Raw genomic sequence first — 17,945 nt, 5'->3', positions numbered from 1 at the left:
AGAAAAACAGCTAAATATTTTGAGAGTTCTGTATAAGAGTAGGTAAAAACAGAAAAAGGGAGGATTGCTTAATGCATTAAATGTAAAGTACCCAGGAAAACAAAATAGTAGCACAAGATGGAAGATAGAAAATTGCAATATGTATATCTGTATTAAGGTATATAATGGATATCTGTACCTACTCTGCACATTGAAGAAAAAGGGTTCACCAAAGGATTCCAGTGCTCAAATATCACCAGATTCCCTAAGCAAATGTCTAAGATCTGTATCTTCAAAAACACTGCCAGCACTGGCATAACCCTGAAGGTGTAAAAGCTTTCATTTAAAAAGTTCTCCTAGGACATAATTAAATAGCCTGTGTTCTAAATACTGGCCCTAATGTGGCATTCACTCCTTGTTTCACCTGCTTCATCACAAAAACAGGTGTTTTCAGGTAGACTAGACTGGGCTCTGAACAAAATGCAGCTTGAAGAGGAAGAGCATGCTTTTTAATCTTGGAGGGTTTTTTTCCCTTTTTATCCAGGTTAATCATTACAGCAATCAAGATGGATAGTGATACAAACTGTACAGTTTTTTATTTCATTTCAAATATTTTTATTCATGAGACATTACCCGCTAGAGCTGTAGTCAGACTCATGTTCAAAGACATCCCTTCTCTCTTAGAACTGTTTTTCATCAACAAAAAGAATTTAAAACAAAAAACATACTAGGTTGAGTTACAGTGAATAAGTCATTGTTTCCCTGCCCAGGTGACAGCTCAGGTTTAAGGCAGTCCACCCTCAGCCTCATTAGTTGCATGGGAACAATACTTGTAGGGTTTGTAAGTTAAAACTTGTGCCATGCAGCAGAATTCTTCACATAACCTTATATATCATGAACAGTCAGGCAATAAACTACTGCAAGACCTCATCAATAATTTTAATAACAGGGAGCCCTCTTCGAGCGTTTCTCCCCCAGTATTGGCATGGCAGCATGGTATCCCAGCTATAATTTGATCTGTGGTGTCTGTCTTTATTTTTAAAGCCCTGATGCTTTAATGCTGAATGATGTTAAGCCTGGATTTCAAATGTAGTGTCATTCTGTGTTCGGGTTTTGCTCACGATCTTTATTTTGTTTGGGCAGGACTAAGCATTGATTGGGTTATCTTTGTAGAGACTGACTGACATCTGCAAAGCTAAAAGCAGCTATTCTATTAGCAGATGATATAAGTACTTTTTTTGGTCTGACCTTTGAAACTGAACGAGAGGTTCATGTGCAGAAAAGGTACATTCTGTCTGTCTCTCTGTGCCAGCCAGGTAGTTCCTTTGGTCCTAACTATCTTTATGAAACACCTTTTGCTTTCCTGAGTTTATATTCTTGGACTAGCTAATCTACTGTTCAACAGAGTCAAAGGTTTGCTTCTGGTAAGAACCTAACTATTGTTATATATCTGGTAAGAAGCTAGTGTAAGAAATCATTCTCTAATAGTCTGCATCAAAGCTGGCATGCTAGACTGTGCAACTCATTTTAAAGTCTGCAGTATGGCAGCAGCAACCTCAGCTCCATGACTCTGACAGAGACGAATGTGACTGTTTTCTGAAAGCCTGCTCTCTTCCCAGGGTATTCCTACCCCAGCACACCGTCCTACATCCCGCTAGAATGAACAGTCATCAGCGTGCTAAAGCAGAACAGACTGCCCCATTCCTCTCCACCTCCCACCATGGTTTTTTATAATATTCTTGTCTCTAGTATTGGTGGAGAGGGAGGAGGAATGGAGGGAAAAAGGGGTGAATAAGTAAAGGAGTATGCCCCTCTCCATCTGGGACAGAAAACTTACTCTTTTCAGCTGGTTGCTTAAAGCTTCTCCCATTACCCAGATCTATCTAGCTGATTTAGGGGCTTGTTTTTTTCTTCAGTTTGGTAGCTTGTCTGATATACTTGTTGCTTTTACTTGTCATAGGATTTTAGCAAAGGACTTTGTATTGATACCAAACCTACTCTCCTTTTCCATCAGAGATTTTGTAAAGTGAGTTTGCCTCTGGCTTCTCAGTTTCCTTGGAAAAACAGTCTTCTGTTCAGTGTAATGAGCAGTTTGTTGAACTGTTAGAGCACCTTTCCCAAAGCAAACATGATTGCTTTAAAACCCTACTGACATTCTGCTGACTGATCACTTCTTCACCCTATAATACCAATAATCTACTGTGTCTACTAATAGTAGATATAGCAAAGAGCCAAGTTTTGGCTACTGCTTTTGGAGTACAGCTTTTCATCACTTGAATAAAATATCTGCTTTCCTTGTAGTTTACTCTTTACTGTGTTCTCACAACAGCAGTAAAAATTAAATTCTTCTCAATGTTCTGCAGCTTTTCATTGACTATTCTTTTCAAATTGCAAAATTTCTTCCTTAAATATTTTAATTACCTTTTCAACATTGTTTAAACATTCAAAGATTACTACTGCTTTTCTTCTTTTCTTTAATAAATTTAATAAATTCTTTCATTTACCTTGCATTCTTTTCTTTGCTAAACAGATCATTTTCTGCCGTGTTTTTCTCCTTTTCCCATTGTAATGATCAGAACTGTTACTCATCTGTTTCTTTCCTCCTAATTAAGCATGCATGATGTTATTCCAAGTTTTTGTCCTGCTTAAAAACTGCTGGCCCACAACAGTTGTCCTGCAGTTCTTCACATCACTGAATAGCATCCCAATACTGTTGTTTCCCTCTTCAAGTTCATAAATTAGGATCTCTTCACCTTTTGTAACATACTCATCTTGCACTCTCAGTATTACCCAGAATGCTATTTCACCAGTCTCTTTTCTTCTTCCTTGAAAATATTCTTTCCAGTAGCCAAGTCGTCCTTCATCTTTTGTGAAACACTTCCTAGCATTACCATACTTCAGAAGAAGCTTCCTCTGAACCTTATATTTTCCAGTAAATCCTGGAGATTACTCTAAGGATGGTTTCAAAGCATTACAGCTGTTATCAGTTGCCAAACTTGAACACAGGGCAAATAGCTGCTGCTTTTTCCTTCACAACCAGTTCTTTTCTAACACCAAATGGTTGCTTGCAATCATACCTTTATAAATATAAAACCTTCCTGGAAAGCATTTGGGATTTTCGGGATATGTATATCTCTTTATCTAAAGAATCTTTTCATTTTACCATCCTTACATAACAAACTTAGCAGAATAAAACCAATGGCATTATTGTTAGCTAAAGTCAAAAAAATTATCTTATTAACTCCAGGAAGGGAAGAAAATAACTGGATGTAACTGGCTGTTCCTTCAGTATTTTCTTCAAGTCAGTCTATTTTCCAGGTCACAATTAACATAACTCTCTCTATCCGTCAAAAACAATGCATTGCTGCAAGCTGTATTTAAAAGTCCCTCTGGGGACTAATCTAGTCTTCCTGTTCCATTTAATATGTTTTTCTATCACTATTGGTACAGGCAACATTTTGGAAATGTCAAGCAGTTCTTAGCTGTTCTCACAGGTTTACAAGACACCTACCCCTTTCCATGCTTCTATGGAAGCAGCTGAGGGCCATAGATTTCTATAGATGTGGAAGTGCCTGAAAGTTAGATGTGCTGAGAGCTTTTTGTGTATCTAGCCCAAAACACAGATCCCTTCCATCTAACATTGTTTCCTTGGGAAATCCCAAACCCTGGAAACAGTATAAAATCCTTTTTCCATTGAATAAGAAAATGAATGTAGCAAAAATTGTGGTTGCACAGATTACTTTGTGCCCTCTGTGAATTGTGCATCAAAGTTCCTCTGTTTGTTCTGTGAAACACGGATTTGTCCATCCTCTGGACTGTGTCACTAGATGTGAAGAAAGGAAGGCAACCAGTTGAAAAGCATACCATGGTTCTGAACCTGGTGCTGAGGTGCCAAATGCATGGTAAACTTTAGCATGGTGCATATATTTAATGCCCTTGGATTACCCCAAACTGTATTGTATACATAAAACTAGCTCTTTATGCATTATTATATCAAGTGACTTACAGCAAATATTTTATACATAAACCCTTATGATGACAATTCTCCTTTGGGGCTGCTGTCAGCACAAGCTATGCATTAGGTATGTCATCTGTAACAACATCTCTTGAAAGGGAGCTAAATCAAGCCCTGTTGTGGGAACTAAGGAGCTGCCCTACAGCACAATTATACCATGTAATATAATTCTGTTTCTCTAAGCTTCAGTTCCTTAGAGGGTATCCCAAAAATAGACACTAGTGTGACAAATTCACCTTACTCACAGGACTACAGCTGTATCTGTCATCTGTAAGTGGTCTGAATGCAAGAATGAAGAGCTACAGCTCCTCCTTTCAGGCAGCATACGTGGATTTCCAGCAGATACAGTAGTGGGGCATTGCTTGATGAGACAGGATTCAACTAGTTCACTTGGGTACTAGCAAACAGTTTGCAAAGAAGTGAGTTTACTTTTGACAAATGTCCTAAATTATGTATCTATCTAATGAATATCATTTACTAATCTTGGGGATGGAAAACTTGAGACTACATGTTCAAGAGAAAACGAATGTAATTTGAAATTAACTTGCCAAGGAATTTTTGGACCCATATCAGTTCTTGGCCCTGACTAGAGGTATCAGTGGGAATAAGGTTCCTTATAACCTAGGAATGGCCAGGTCCCATGGGGTTCTAGGGTTTGTTTTTCACATGCCTGCAGAAGATTACGTACTTCAACAATAATTATTAACTAGACTGTGCATTTATTTTTCCTAACAGATAACGGCTTCAAGAAACCAGAGTAAGTCATGCACACAAATGGAGCAATCAATATTTCTAGGAATGTTCAATGATGTCAATGTCGTCAGATTAAATTGACGTATTTATAGTAAAAATGATGTTTAATGTGAAGTTGTTCTCTGAGAGTTGAACTGTTGTATTTGATACAACTGATACAGGTAGGCTAAACAGTCTTAGTATGATGTGAAAGGAGTAGCTCTTAAAAACAGAGTAATGGAAGCAAAATGTGGATTTTCTTCTGCAAATGTTTTTGATATTGAGATTTATGTCTCTTCTGTGCTTTGAGCCTCCCTGGTTTAGTTTGAAGAATGAGTTTTTGAGGAATTTTATTCTGTCTTGATTACTTTCTCTTAAGGTTTTAAATGTAGTTGTGAGGCTATCAAATAAAAGAATTAGCTAAGATCATTTGAGCTCAGATACTAAATTTTAAATGTAAAATGTTAAAAGCTGAAATGACTTAGAGACTTTGACCTTCAGCTATAATCTGAGATAGGAAGGGGGATGAAGAGCTTCTTTCTTCCTAGACTTTGGGACAGCTCTGCAGCAGACTGGACTTGGGTACAATAATTTGTGCCAGCTCTTTCTGACACAGTGTAGGCAGCCTGAGAGCTAGTCCCAGAATGGGGAAGCAAGAACGTCTCTTAATTTTTGTCTTATCAAATTGTCCATCTCAGAGTACAAGCTCAGAATGCAGAGTCTACAGTGATGCTTGCATATTTCTTGAAACCCAAGTTCTGTTGGACTTCCATGTGCCACAAACATGTAGCCCTACCTAATACATATATGAAGCTTCCCACAGGCTTTCCTGGATCTGGTTTCTGAAAAATGTCCATGATGAATATAGCTTGAATGCATTTGTTTCATTAAAAAAAAAAAAAATCACGCAAACTCAAAATCTCTTCTATTCATTCATCACTGAATGAATATATACAGCTGATGATTGCTGCTTCTTATAATATGGATCCCATCCATAATGGTGGAGCAAGATCTTTAGATTTTTAATTGATTGTATAGAGTAGCAAAACCATGTGAATACTGAAAGAAAAACTGCAAGGTAGGGCAAGAGATTCTACTGCCATTATAGGTGTGTGAATATACATGCAAAGTAAGAGGGAGTGGGAACAAGACCTCCCTTTCTTAGATAAGGGCTAGCCAACAATTTGGATGACAGGCATTTCTCTAACTGACCTGAAAGAACCCACTATCCACATTACAACAACAGTATTTTGAGGACCTGCTTATGAAACAAAGCATTAATCTTCAGATCATTTTTACCACTGTTAGATCAGTCCCTAGTCCCTGTCTAAAACTTAAAAGAACCATCAAATCACTGGTTCCAAAGGAGTCTGAATGAAATAGCTTGTCTCTTCAAAAATTCTGGATACAATGTCTCAAATAAAATGAAATTTGAGAGAACAAACCAAGAGAATGAAAGGATTAATGTAAAATCTTCTCCTTTTTGCTAGATATTTCAGTGCAAATGAAGAACCTTCTGTAAAGAAGAAAAGTGAAAAGTGAGTTAAATTCAATTTTGTGTAGTATCTTTGCATATACTAGAAATACATAATAAAGTACAAGTTTATAATTGTACATTTTCTATTCTTGAAGGTCATCAGAAAAGAAGAACAGTGTTCATGTTGGCTTCTTTCAGCTGGTAATGAAAGCTATGTATATAAATATTTTATATGTATTGTGCTGTAGAATAAGCGACAATAATCTATATGGTCATTTCGGGGAATAGCTGTGACTAAGCCAAACTTCTAAGGATTAAACCACTTGGCATGAAATCCTGCTGCTAAAATCAATGAGAATTTAATAGAACCCTTTGTCATTTTGTCAGCTGGGTATTGATTATCGATATTTGTGTCATAATTGTCTATTAAATGCATTATACTGAACCTGCTGGTGGATATAGGGAAGGAGTTAGACACACAGCAGGGGACTGAGCAACCTTGGTTCATTTTTATTTCTGCTAAAAACTTGCTGTGTGATCTTTGGCAGATGATTTAGCTCCCTTGTACATGGATGTTATAAGATTTGGTAACTGCAGAAGCTTGGAAATACCCAGCTCTGTGTGGCATCTAATATCTAGCCTTAGATGATGCATCTGATGGGCCTTGGAGACCTATAGGGTATTTCTAAACTTGAAAAGGAGTGCAGCTGAAAGATAAGCAGCATGCAGCAAAGAGGTCTTATTACTTCTGTTCTGGATATAGCCTAGGCAATTAGCCTGAAATGTGTCCAAACTAATATGTCCTCACTGTACTACTGAGCCAGTACAGTGGCCTGTATTCTACAGCTGTGATACTTAACCAGGTAGAGTTAAGTTAATCAGAGAGAACTGAGGCCTGTTTACATCTACCACTTTGGATATGCCCAGAGTTAGATAATAGACACAAAATACAAAATATATTGCTTTCTACCTTATGGCTACTGGAACAGGAATCACAGCTCTTTCCTTCCCTGTGAACTGGTTTACACACAGCTAAGCAAGTACAGAGCTTTAAAACTGTAGAAATTGAAAAAGCTCTTTTCCAGACTCTGTTTGAGGGCTGTCTGTTGAGCAGAGGGGCCTGTTTTGCATCTGTATTTAACTCTGAATATGCAATTAGTAAACAGAGTATGATTGTGTCAGATGTTCTAAGATATAACATATATCTGTGCATTTTCTAAGTGCTTTTATTTTCAGTAAGGGAATTCCTAGAGTTCTTAGAAAGTAGGTTTGCAGAACAGTGATAATGCTATGCTTTTCATCTGACTTCTTTTTTGTAGAAAGACCCTTTCTTTATTTTTCTTTCATGTTGACTGACTTGTTTTTTCCCTTTATCTGATCTTTGCATTTTTCCCTTTTTCTGTGCCATAATGTCCCTTTTCCATATATGCTTTACATTACCACCCCTTCTTCTCTTTGACACATTATAGCACCTATAGAATCTGGATTTGTTCTTCAGCAGGCTATGGCTCCTCTTTGCACTCTTTTTTTCTAAATATTTTGTATTTTACACTAATATTCTGCATGCATAATTTGGTCTACGTATTTATGCGTGACTTCAGCCTGAGAATCAGACTTGACACAATCATGACAAAGGTGACTGAAGTTAGTGTATGTCAGCTGAATCATCAGCTGCATGCATACATGTTCTTAGGCCATGACAAATGCCAGGGTAATAGAGCTTAGCTCAATCCTTTTTTACTGTCATATTTCTATACATTTCTCCTGGATTAAAAGCCAATATTCAATTGCCTGACTCAGTCAACACATCGTTTAGGTGGCTTTCTACCACAGTGCCCCAGGCTTTTGGGAAAGTGGCTAATTGTATTCAGAGGCTCTACGTAAGGCCCTGACCCATGCCCCACCCTGGGAAATCAGCAAAGCTGACTGTATATAGGTATGGATTATAACTTCCTATTCTTAATCTTTGAACCAGTGTCTGGAACGATGATAATGTGGAGTGATATTCAGCTATTTGTATTATATGATGCCACATTCATTCATATGGTCGGATTCTGTTCCTAGCTACATAAAGGGAGCTTACAATAATTTAGGAGACTGTAATCATGAGTACAACTAGATTAGACGGGAGAGAGAGATTTGTCTGCTTTCTGTATTGAAGAGAGTTCGGAAATTTAAGGAGAATAATTTTTTATCTGATTCACCAGATTAATGACTCATAAGTATACAGACAGCATGAAGACTGCTTCTGAGAAGAGATTGTATTTTTTTTCATCTCTTTAGTTTCGATTTTCTTCATCTATGGAAATTTTAATGATGACCATTGGTGGTTTCTTTGCTATTCTTCATGGAGCAGCTCAGCCAGCCGTGTTGCTTGTGTTTGGTGCAATGGCAGACACGTTTATTGAGTATGACATTGAAATGCAAGAGCTTAAAGACCCAGGCAAGGCATGTATAAATAACACCATAATGTGGATCAATGGTTCTACTCATCAGAATGAAAGTGACACCTCAATAAGATGCGGGTAAGTAATAGATGTGTTTGTTTCTTTTACTTTGTTACTAAGGCTTGTCAGAGAATGTATTTCTAGTGAAGGTCCAGTTCAGCCCTTAAAGCTTACATTTTCTATCCACTGAGCAGAAAAGGGGCATGGTTCTTGTTGCAGCGTCCTGCTCCTGAGCTGCAGATGCTACCTGGAGGGATAGAAGGCGAGGCTGGGTCTTAAGTCTTTCCGCTAGCAATATCAGCAAGGATAATTCAGTGATGATTGTTCTTATAACAGACACACCTGCTGCACATATGAAATCACTGATATGTTTTCTTTGGTGCCTCACTTGATAGTAATGACTTCTGGTTGTTTTGGGTAGGACTTGGATACCTATAGTGTCTGTTGACTTCTGAGCAACTAAACTGTTTCTAGTCACTGAGGAGAAATGGGTGCTTCTAGGATGCAATTTGTCTTAGCCTATGGGAGGTATCTAAAGCAGGTCAGATGAGCTATGCTATAGGAGTGCCTGTTTCTTTTCATTAACTGTAATAAATGGAGTCAAGATGATACATTCAGATACAGGTATTTGCCAAAGCCAGATTTGAACCTGTAACTTTCCCTAAGGCTATGTTTTCAATGTATCATTCCAAGAGTTTTCTAGTCTCTGAATGATGTTAAATTAGATTAATTAATTAGAATTAGAAGTTAACTTGTCTCTGACATTCTAAGCATATGGGAAGTGATTCAACTTCCTAAATGTATGTATCTAAGGCCAAATTATTTCCTCTAGGCTGTCCAAGCTGGCCCCCCAGATAGGGCTAGCAGGCACAGGATTTGTCAGAGACCTCTGTTTTGTAGCAGCACCTGGCGACCAGGCAGAACACATTAGAGCATTAAAAGTGGAACTAGATAGCTATGCTTAGACACCTATGTTTAGAGTATGTGATTACAGTGTTCCCTTTTGGCTGAAAATCTCCGAGTGTACCAAATTCTGGTCAAATAGAATGATACTTGCCCTCTGCAGCACATAAAATTCTAGAAGAATAACCAATAACCAAATGAAATCATTGTCTCAAAGTAATCTAAATGCAATACTAGCAACTCAATGCCTTTCACGGATATTAGGAGTAATTTAATAGTCCTACCTGAGCTAAAAGAAATACTCGTTTCAGATTAGTGAGCTTTCTAGTGGCACAAAGTAATATTTGAATATATTTTAGCAGCCCTTCATTTCTCTCTACAGAACACTGTTCAAATCTGAATATGTTATTTGTTAGTGTAGTGCTACAGAATAACTAAGCTAATTCAATATATAATGAACATTTTTTGGACCTATCCTCTTTGAAAACCTCTCACTTGTGCTTTTTCTCAGCATACAGTCTGGTGACATTTCTCATCTGGCCCTCACAGACCACAGGGCTGCACCAGGACAGAAGAGAATTTCCTGGTACCTCCCAGTTCCATACACCTCTGCAGTAGGGACAGTAAACAAACCAGCTATTGCTAGGAATAGGCTCAGTATTAAGAAACAGTCCATCTGTCAGCAAAACAAGCTGACTTGCCATGTAAACCTTGAAGAAACACCAGTTTGTCAGAAGATTAAAACAGTATTGATCACTTTTTTTTTTCTTTCCCCAGGCTACTGGACATTGAACAAGAAATGACCAAGTTTGCAGGTTACTATGCGGGAATTGGTTGTGCAGTACTCGTGTTAGGATACCTCCAAGTCAGTATTTTGATTTCCTATGACTCCTTATTTTGATTTCAAAATTTGCCTCACTAAATGATTAGGTCTATAATTGTGTTCTCTTTAACTGCTTAGTCAACTTCAACACTTGAGCAGAGCAGACACTTTAATTTCTAATCCTGTGGGCTGAATATTGCAATCTGAGACCTACTTGTACTTGTGGTTACGTTTTTACATGTATGCATTTTACCCAGTGAGATGAATGCATTCTGCTGCTTTCATATCACAAGAGATGTTTGCTTGAGTGTAGCTAGAGAAAAAAGTGGCTGACATAACCAAGTATCTAAGTATCCTGCCCACTGGCAGTGAAAATGAGTCATCTTTGTGTTGTACCATAAAATGTAAGATTTACATTTTTGGCTTTGTTCAGTTTCCTGCACACAAGCATCTAGTACCATTTAAGCTAGCCTAGGGCATCTGAGACATCTGTGAAGAATGAGAAGATTCCTAGTTGGCATGTCAAATGATGCTAGAAACCTGTGTTTGGGCAACTGAGTAGAGCCCTGTATTTCTATTATAGAGATATTATGGAGTATTGCTACTGTAAACATAGTGCTAGAGAAGAATCACACCCTATATGTGTTGTAGTAATGGTTCAAACATTATGCTTGAGATAAGCCACAAGCATGGACGATTCCTGCAGAATCTGCTAAAGAGACCACTGGTCTGGAAGTCTTTTATAATTACAAAATTCATTTGTCATTCCCCTTCCTAAAAAGTATCTGAGAGTTTTGCTCAGGTAGGGTGGCTGCCATCTGTATATTATTTACAGCTGTAGACAGAAAAACTTTTGTCCCTACGACATTCATTTAACACCACAAGTAATTTATCTGTGTCTGCTCTCAGCCTGTCACAAATGAGTAAAGTGCTTGATCAGAGATTGAAAAAAGTTGTTGGATTATTTAAAGATCAAGGGCATAAAACAACTGTCATGTCTATGTAGCTAGAATATATTTCATCTGACTAGTAATTTTATCAATAGCCAAACTGCTTTTCCTGTTTGTTGGGAGCAGAAAGACTTTTACTGCAATTCATCAGCTGCATTATTCTCTTCACAGATCTGCCTTTGGGTTATGGCTGCAGCTCGTCAGATACAAAAAATCAGGAAAGCTTATTTCAGGAAAGTAATGAGAATGGATATAGGCTGGTTTGACTGTACATCTGTAGGAGAACTGAACACCCGAATTTCTGAGTAAGTAATCTAGAAAAAATATATGCTACAGAGAACACTTTTGTACTTCCTTAGGTGCTGTGAGTGCCTGAACAGTCCAAACACAGAGTGCCAATAACTAAGCATTAGCCAAACACCGTTTAATATAAAATAGTCATTCCTTGGAGCAAGGATCAAGAGCAAGGAGCTCTTGATTTCCCCCATCTTCCAACTGAGTGCCGTAACTGTTAAGCCACAATCATTTCCCTTTTGTGCCTTTTCTGTTGCAATCTTTTTTTTTTTTTTTTTTTTGGTCACCTTGTCCTGTCCTTCCTTTTTGCTCCTGAGCCTGATCCCTCAAGAATGATCTATAATCTCGCTGCCAGTGCATACTCCTCTGAGGCTGGAGATGTGGATTTGAACCCCCTCTCACTTCCTGCAAAGAAAAATCATTAGGGGCACCCTTGCTTCCACTTGGCTTTTAAAAGAAAAGAGTGAGCCTTGCTTAAAGTTCTGCAAGAGAGGGTGCAAGCACCTACCTTTAGAAAAGGACCCAAGGCAGGTGGAGAAACCTTCTTGTCCTGGGTAAACATTCAGCTCTTAGAAAAACAGATGGAGTTTAAGACTCGCTGCTTTCCTTAGTGGTTCCTGTTTACAGGCTGAAGGCAGCTGCATGGTGGATACGCTGACTCTAGATGGCTCCCTGTTCTCTGTGGTGCCTGCATGACAGTAGGCAAAATATTTTGCCATAGTTGACAGGATTTTTTTGGTCTTTACTCACTCTTCAGTGATGTCTATGACTTTCACTTGTGTTCTGCTTATGAGGAATAAATACCAAGTGTATGTGGCTCTGAGGAATTTCTCTGGCAAAAAATAGGAACTGAATTTGTATTTTTCAAGTAAATAACATTCAGTTCTTTGATCATCTTGACTGCAAAAACATTCTCAAGAAGAAATATGAACATGTTCTTCATTTGCCACTCGGACTATGATTTTACTTAATATATCAATGAGCTAACAAATCTTCACTTTAAATCTCAATGCCACTTGGTCTTATGTAGTCTGAGAATTTTTGATTTTGCTTATCTCAGGAGTAGAGTAGTAGCCAAGAGCAGCAAAAATATAATGACTGTTTTGCTTTGAGAATTTTTTTCTGCATTTGCACTGGATAAGAGTGGAAAAACCCCCAACAACTCTGCAGCTGCATTAGGACCAAATGATGTTAACCACTGCCCCACCATCCCCCATATGACAGAGCTGCCATGATGTTTTTCCAGTGCCTGCAGCAAAAACGCAGCCCTCCTCTAATTCCTGCACTCCCTCTCATTTAGAGAAGAAGCTACCTGAAAGGGTGTAGAGAGGGATTAGAAGATGTTGGAAGGTGAAACTGCAAAGAGGGTTACAGTCCTCTTCCCTTTCCCTTCCCCCTCAGCAAAGCTGTATGTTACATATTTAGTGCTATATGATGGGAGGAATGCCATATCAGTTATACTGTTTTTCCTTTATCCTACAGCTGCATCCAGAGCTGCGATGTCTCTGCCTCCTCTTTTGAATCAACAGGGGCACAGCAGTAAGAATCAGATCGTGAGGGAGGCAGCAGGCAGGGTGACTTTTCTCAGGAGAAGCCATATCTTTTCTGAAGTATTCATACATAAGCATCTCCTGCCATTGCAAAGACACCAGGTCTCTTCACTGCAGCCCAGGGTCTTTAGAAAAGATGAGGAAGATAAGAATAGGGGAGAGGAAGGTTGCAGGGCCCTCTCCAGGAGAAAGCACCTAACCCAAATATGGCTAAAACCTGTAACACAAATGAAAGATATGATCACAAATCATCTTCTGTTTTTTGTTTTCTGTTTTTTTTTTCCAGTGACATTAACAAAATTAATGAGGCTATTGCTGATCAAGTAGCAGTTTTTATCCAGCGCTTTACCACCTTTGTGTGTGGATTCCTACTGGGATTTGTCAGTGGCTGGAAACTGACTTTGGTTATCATTGCAGTCAGTCCTCTAATTGGGATTGGAGCGGCTATCTATGGCTTGGTAAGTGAATTGTGTGAGGTCCATGCTTGGGTGCAATGAGCACGGAAGACTAGGCCATAGAGGTAGAGGGGTTTGTGGAAGAGAAGGCTGTAGCACCTCTTGGAAGTCAAGAAGGCAGATTCTGGTCACAGCAGCACTGAAATAAACAGAGCGTCTCTGCTGTCTCCTGTTCCGGAGAGAGCAGTCTCGTTCTGAGAACCTGACGATGCTCCTAGGCATGGCAGGGTGTGTGGGAGAGGAGGATGTTGCTCCCACTTCATTTATTCTGATTCCAGGAATAACATACCCTGCTTCTAAGATGGGAGTGTAAGCGTGTCTTCTGTTGGGTCCCATGGATGGATATCATTGTTGCTGAGATCAGAACCTGGCCTACAGCATCCCTCTATTACTACAGACCTGTGTTAAATGGCTACTGTACATTGGGCTTGAGTTCTTTACAAAGGTTAGGGTGGTTGGAGACAATCCAGTCTAGGAGCTTTAAAACATTTGAAAACAAGTATTCAGACTCACCTCAAGCTGTCCCTGATCCCAGCAGCTCCTGCATCCTCTCCCAGCTGTTCCTGTCTCTATTTCTCCTCCCACTCCCTCCACCTCCCTTTCACTGTGAAGAGGAAGCACATGGAGCAGGGGAATTTCAGGCTCCTCAGCATTTTCAGCTCTGCTCCCTTACTCAGCAGGGCTGGGCAATTTCTGCTCCTCCTTCTCAATCTTCTGTGCTCTTTGCTCAGGTTCAGCCCTCTTGCTATTTCCCTTCTTCCCTGTTGAAAACAGTTTATTATCCTTTTGCTATCAAACCTATAGTGTAACTCTGGCAATTTATCTTCTTCCTGCTTCTCTTTCATAGCTTATGCTGTGACTGCAGGTAGATGATATGAATAATGACTCAGTGTGAAGTGGGAGAGCAGCATTCTGCCAGGGAATGAAATAAAACCCTACCTGCATCTTTCCTTCATTTGCACTTCTTCTCTGAGCTCATTCTCCTTTATGTTTATAATTTTTCCCTTTCCATTCTTCTTTCTCTGTCCCCAACTCTTTCCTTTCACATACATATTCTTTGGCATTTCCTCTTCCTGAGCCTTTCCAGCCCAAGTCTTTGTTTTCTCCCGTAAAGAATATAAACCCAAGGTCAATCTGGCCTGGTTGCCTGTCTCCAAGAGTGGCTAATAGATGCATATGGTGGAGTATTTGAAGAGGGAAAGCAAATAATGGCACTTTGCCACTTCCAGTGACATGTCATTCCTGAGATCAAGTGGTATCTCTGTGTATTACAGTCCACCGTGACATTTTCTTCCATGAATCTGAGCACTTTTTGACCCTAAGTAAGCTTCTGATATCCACGGTATACTGTGGGATACTGGGGAGGGAGCTGTTTGCTGTTAGCCCAAGTAACATGGCATAGTGATGGGCAACATGTTTCCATCCCCTCTTCCTCATTTGCATTCCTTCTTCTGCCAGAAGCTGGGCCCTGCTGCAGTGGGTAAGGGCTTAACTTCTGTCCTGCTTAACCTCCGTTTCCCCCTGAAACGCACATACCCTCCATCAGCGGGTTGCTTAAGCCCAACTGGCAGCAGAAAGGGAGGGGAAGCAGTTGTCCTCAGCTGCTCTTTCTAGCTTTTTGGAGCAGAGTGGTTGGCAGGGACAGTAAATTTGTTGTGCAAAATACATGCTACAGAAATGTATATGCCCTAACACAAGAAGACAGAAGTTTCTGAGTAGGCAGTGTGCATAACAAAAGCTTGCTCAGAGCAGGGGAGGTGAACTCATGCAGAGTAGGTAGTGCTGGGTGACAGTCAGTAGTGCTCACCACCATCCTCATCTACAGCTATAGTTTAGGTGTAACCAACAGTTCTTATGATTTTGTAGGCTGTGGCAAAACTGACAGGCCGAGAACTAAAGGCTTATGCAAAAGCTGGGGCTGTGGCTGATGAAGTACTCTCATCCATCAGAACAGTGGCTGCTTTTGGTGGGGAAAAGAAAGAAGTTGAAAGGTTTGTTCAGATAAATTGTAGAGTCTGTGGTTTTTTTTCTTCTGTAGCAACATAATGCTATCATACGATTCAGTATCCTGACAATTAGTCTCTCAGTTCTGAAACAGTGACCATCCTTCAGCTTTGAGTATTTTGAGTATGCATGTATATCACAGAAATTTAGTTTTCAAATAACGTTATGTATGCAAAAACAGTTACGGAACTCAGTCAATCTGTGTATTAAAGCATCAGAAATACTATCTTCAGGTCATTCCCACTTACAGGAACATATTGTCAAACTTTCCTTTAAACACTTTCTGATAAATTGCTTTTGCAGCACATCTGAAAAGTCTGGGTAATTTCAAGCTGAGTAAGAACTAGTTCCAGAGTCTCATAGCACCCATGATGACCTCCATTTATTGTGCCCACTCTGAAAGTTTTATCTTAAGTAGGAATGTTTGCATGATTTAAAAAAGAGGGGGAAAGGAAATAATCTGATTGGATTGGGAAAGAAAAGTTTCCTTTTTGACTGTTTTGGTACATAAATTGTAGTATACATGTATGTTAATTTTATTGCTTTAATTAAAATATTGCAACATGGTTCCTGTAAAAGAGAGGAAGTCGTTCATTAGACAATGTCAGAAATAATAGTAACAGTTCTAGTTACAGTAGTAGCACTTAGGAATCATGAATGAGCATTATAAGTACCTCAAAGTAAGTAAATAAATAAAGGTATTGATAAAAAATGTATGCTATCAAATAGAAATACTGAGAGGTATGAAAACAATTAAAACTTTTATCTTTCTCACAGTTACCTGAATGTTCATGAACAGTTTGTCATCGTTCCCCACATCTTGTTACAGACATATCTGATGTTTAACCTGACCTTTTTGGCAGGATCCTAAAAATAAAAGAGCCTTTGATCTACATGCAGATGGTTTCAATTCTACCTGAATTCTCTGTGATAAATACTTCTGATTAGCTGGCTCTAGGTTTTCAGAAGCTTATTCAGTAGAAAAAAATAAGCACAAGGTGAATTTTAGACACCTGAATCTAAACTATTTACTTCCTATGTTGCCAAGATTGCAAATTGCTACTTAATTTTGTATTTCTCCGAATTAGACTTAACAATTTGTAGGTTGTTTTCGTCAGTGCTTTCCTCTTCACAGCAAGATACGATGATTTGATGGTGTTATGTTGTAAATCTCTTACGTCCATTTAAAACATAGTATGGCTGTAGGACTTCCTCTGAAGCTTTAGCCAAATTGCTGGATCTTGTGCCACACCACTAAAACTCCCAATCCCTTGGTCAGGTGTCTGTAGCAAGTGTGGTATTGCCTGTGCTTTTTACAGTAGGACATACAATGATTTTCTGATCTGGGAGGACTGTTGATTTCAGCAGAAGCAACAGTGATCTCTCACTTCAGAGTAACAGCTATCAACCTTACATGGACCCTCAATTCACTGCAGCACAGTCAGCCACTGAAGGCACCTCATTTTCATCTCTGTTTATTATGATTTTTCTATCAAATTGATTTCATCCACTTTTATTTTTCACTCTTTCTGCAGATATGATAAGAACCTGGTGTTTGCTCAGCACTGGGGAATTCGAAAAGGGATAATATTGGGATTATTCACTGGTTACATGTGGCTTGTAATTTTCCTGTGTTACGCATTAGCTTTTTGGTATGGCTCTAAACTTGTCCTTGAAGAAGATGAATATTCACCTGGCACTCTTCTACAGGTACCCATTTTAGTTTGATCTAACTTTTGTGGACTGTCTCTGAAAACATTAATTCTAGAACACATATTTGTAATGTTCTGATATCTGCTACTCAATGGTAACAAGCCCTATGTTTTTATTCTTAAAGGTCATTGCTCAGTATATGCATAAAGTATATGACTCAGCTGGATAAGAAAAAAAAAATCCCGTGTTCATTTTAAAGATTTCAAATGCCACCTGCTGTGATCAGAATGACACTTGTGTTTGTGTGTCTGCTACACATCTGTCAAAGACCTGAAATTAGTTTTCTCATATCCTGGGTCTGCCTGTAGTTTCTGGAATATTGACTCTTCAGAAGAGCTTTATTTGTGATGGAAAATCCCAGCGTGGTAAAGAGGAACCTGGCCAAAGAAAGTTTTATCAAATCTAACCTCTCTCATATGTTCAGTTCCGTTGAATCACCATCCTCTGTTACAAATTTGCCACCCAGCTCTCCAGGTGACAGAAAATATGTAAATGTTTTTGACCCATGCTGGCCAAAACACACATGGCTGTGCTCCTGCAGTTTATACAGAAAAAAAGCATACTAACCTGCACAGCAGTTTTATGCATCCACTACTAGCACAG

The 17,945-nt window shown here is 39.0% G+C and overlaps 2 protein-coding genes across 8 annotated transcripts in view; one reads left to right on the top strand and one right to left on the bottom strand.

The window, feature by feature from the left end:
- DHRS9 (dehydrogenase/reductase 9) overlaps positions 1-14,277 on the bottom strand; it is a 30,570-nt gene extending 16,293 nt beyond the window's left edge. For 2 of the 3 annotated variants that reach the window (XM_026093958.2, XM_026093927.2), the window contains exons 1-2: positions 14,139-14,277; positions 12,129-12,308 (exon numbers count right to left, since the gene is read on the bottom strand). The gene's annotated coding sequence lies outside the window, so the exon portion shown is untranslated. The remainder of the gene's footprint in view (positions 1-12,128; positions 12,309-14,138) is intronic. The other variant, XM_026093936.2, reaches the window with a different exon arrangement.
- The window catches only part of ABCB11 (ATP binding cassette subfamily B member 11), a 76,266-nt gene that overhangs the window by 26,263 nt on the left and 32,058 nt on the right, over positions 1-17,945 (top strand). For all 5 annotated transcript variants that reach the window (XM_064514887.1, XM_064514886.1, XM_026093867.2 and 2 more), the window contains exons 3-11: positions 4,730-4,751; positions 6,217-6,264; positions 6,359-6,404; positions 8,487-8,728; positions 10,331-10,418; positions 11,498-11,631; positions 13,457-13,628; positions 15,492-15,616; positions 17,165-17,339. In XM_064514887.1, the coding sequence (XP_064370957.1) occupies positions 4,730-4,751; positions 6,217-6,264; positions 6,359-6,404; positions 8,487-8,728; positions 10,331-10,418; positions 11,498-11,631; positions 13,457-13,628; positions 15,492-15,616; positions 17,165-17,339 (1,052 nt within the window). The remainder of the gene's footprint in view (positions 1-4,729; positions 4,752-6,216; positions 6,265-6,358; positions 6,405-8,486; positions 8,729-10,330; positions 10,419-11,497; positions 11,632-13,456; positions 13,629-15,491; positions 15,617-17,164; positions 17,340-17,945) is intronic.

This window comes from Dromaius novaehollandiae, chromosome 7, assembly GCF_036370855.1.
Source record: "Dromaius novaehollandiae isolate bDroNov1 chromosome 7, bDroNov1.hap1, whole genome shotgun sequence".
Lineage (NCBI taxonomy): Eukaryota > Metazoa > Chordata > Aves > Casuariiformes > Dromaiidae > Dromaius > Dromaius novaehollandiae.
This window is presented reverse-complemented; position numbering and strand designations above follow the sequence as displayed.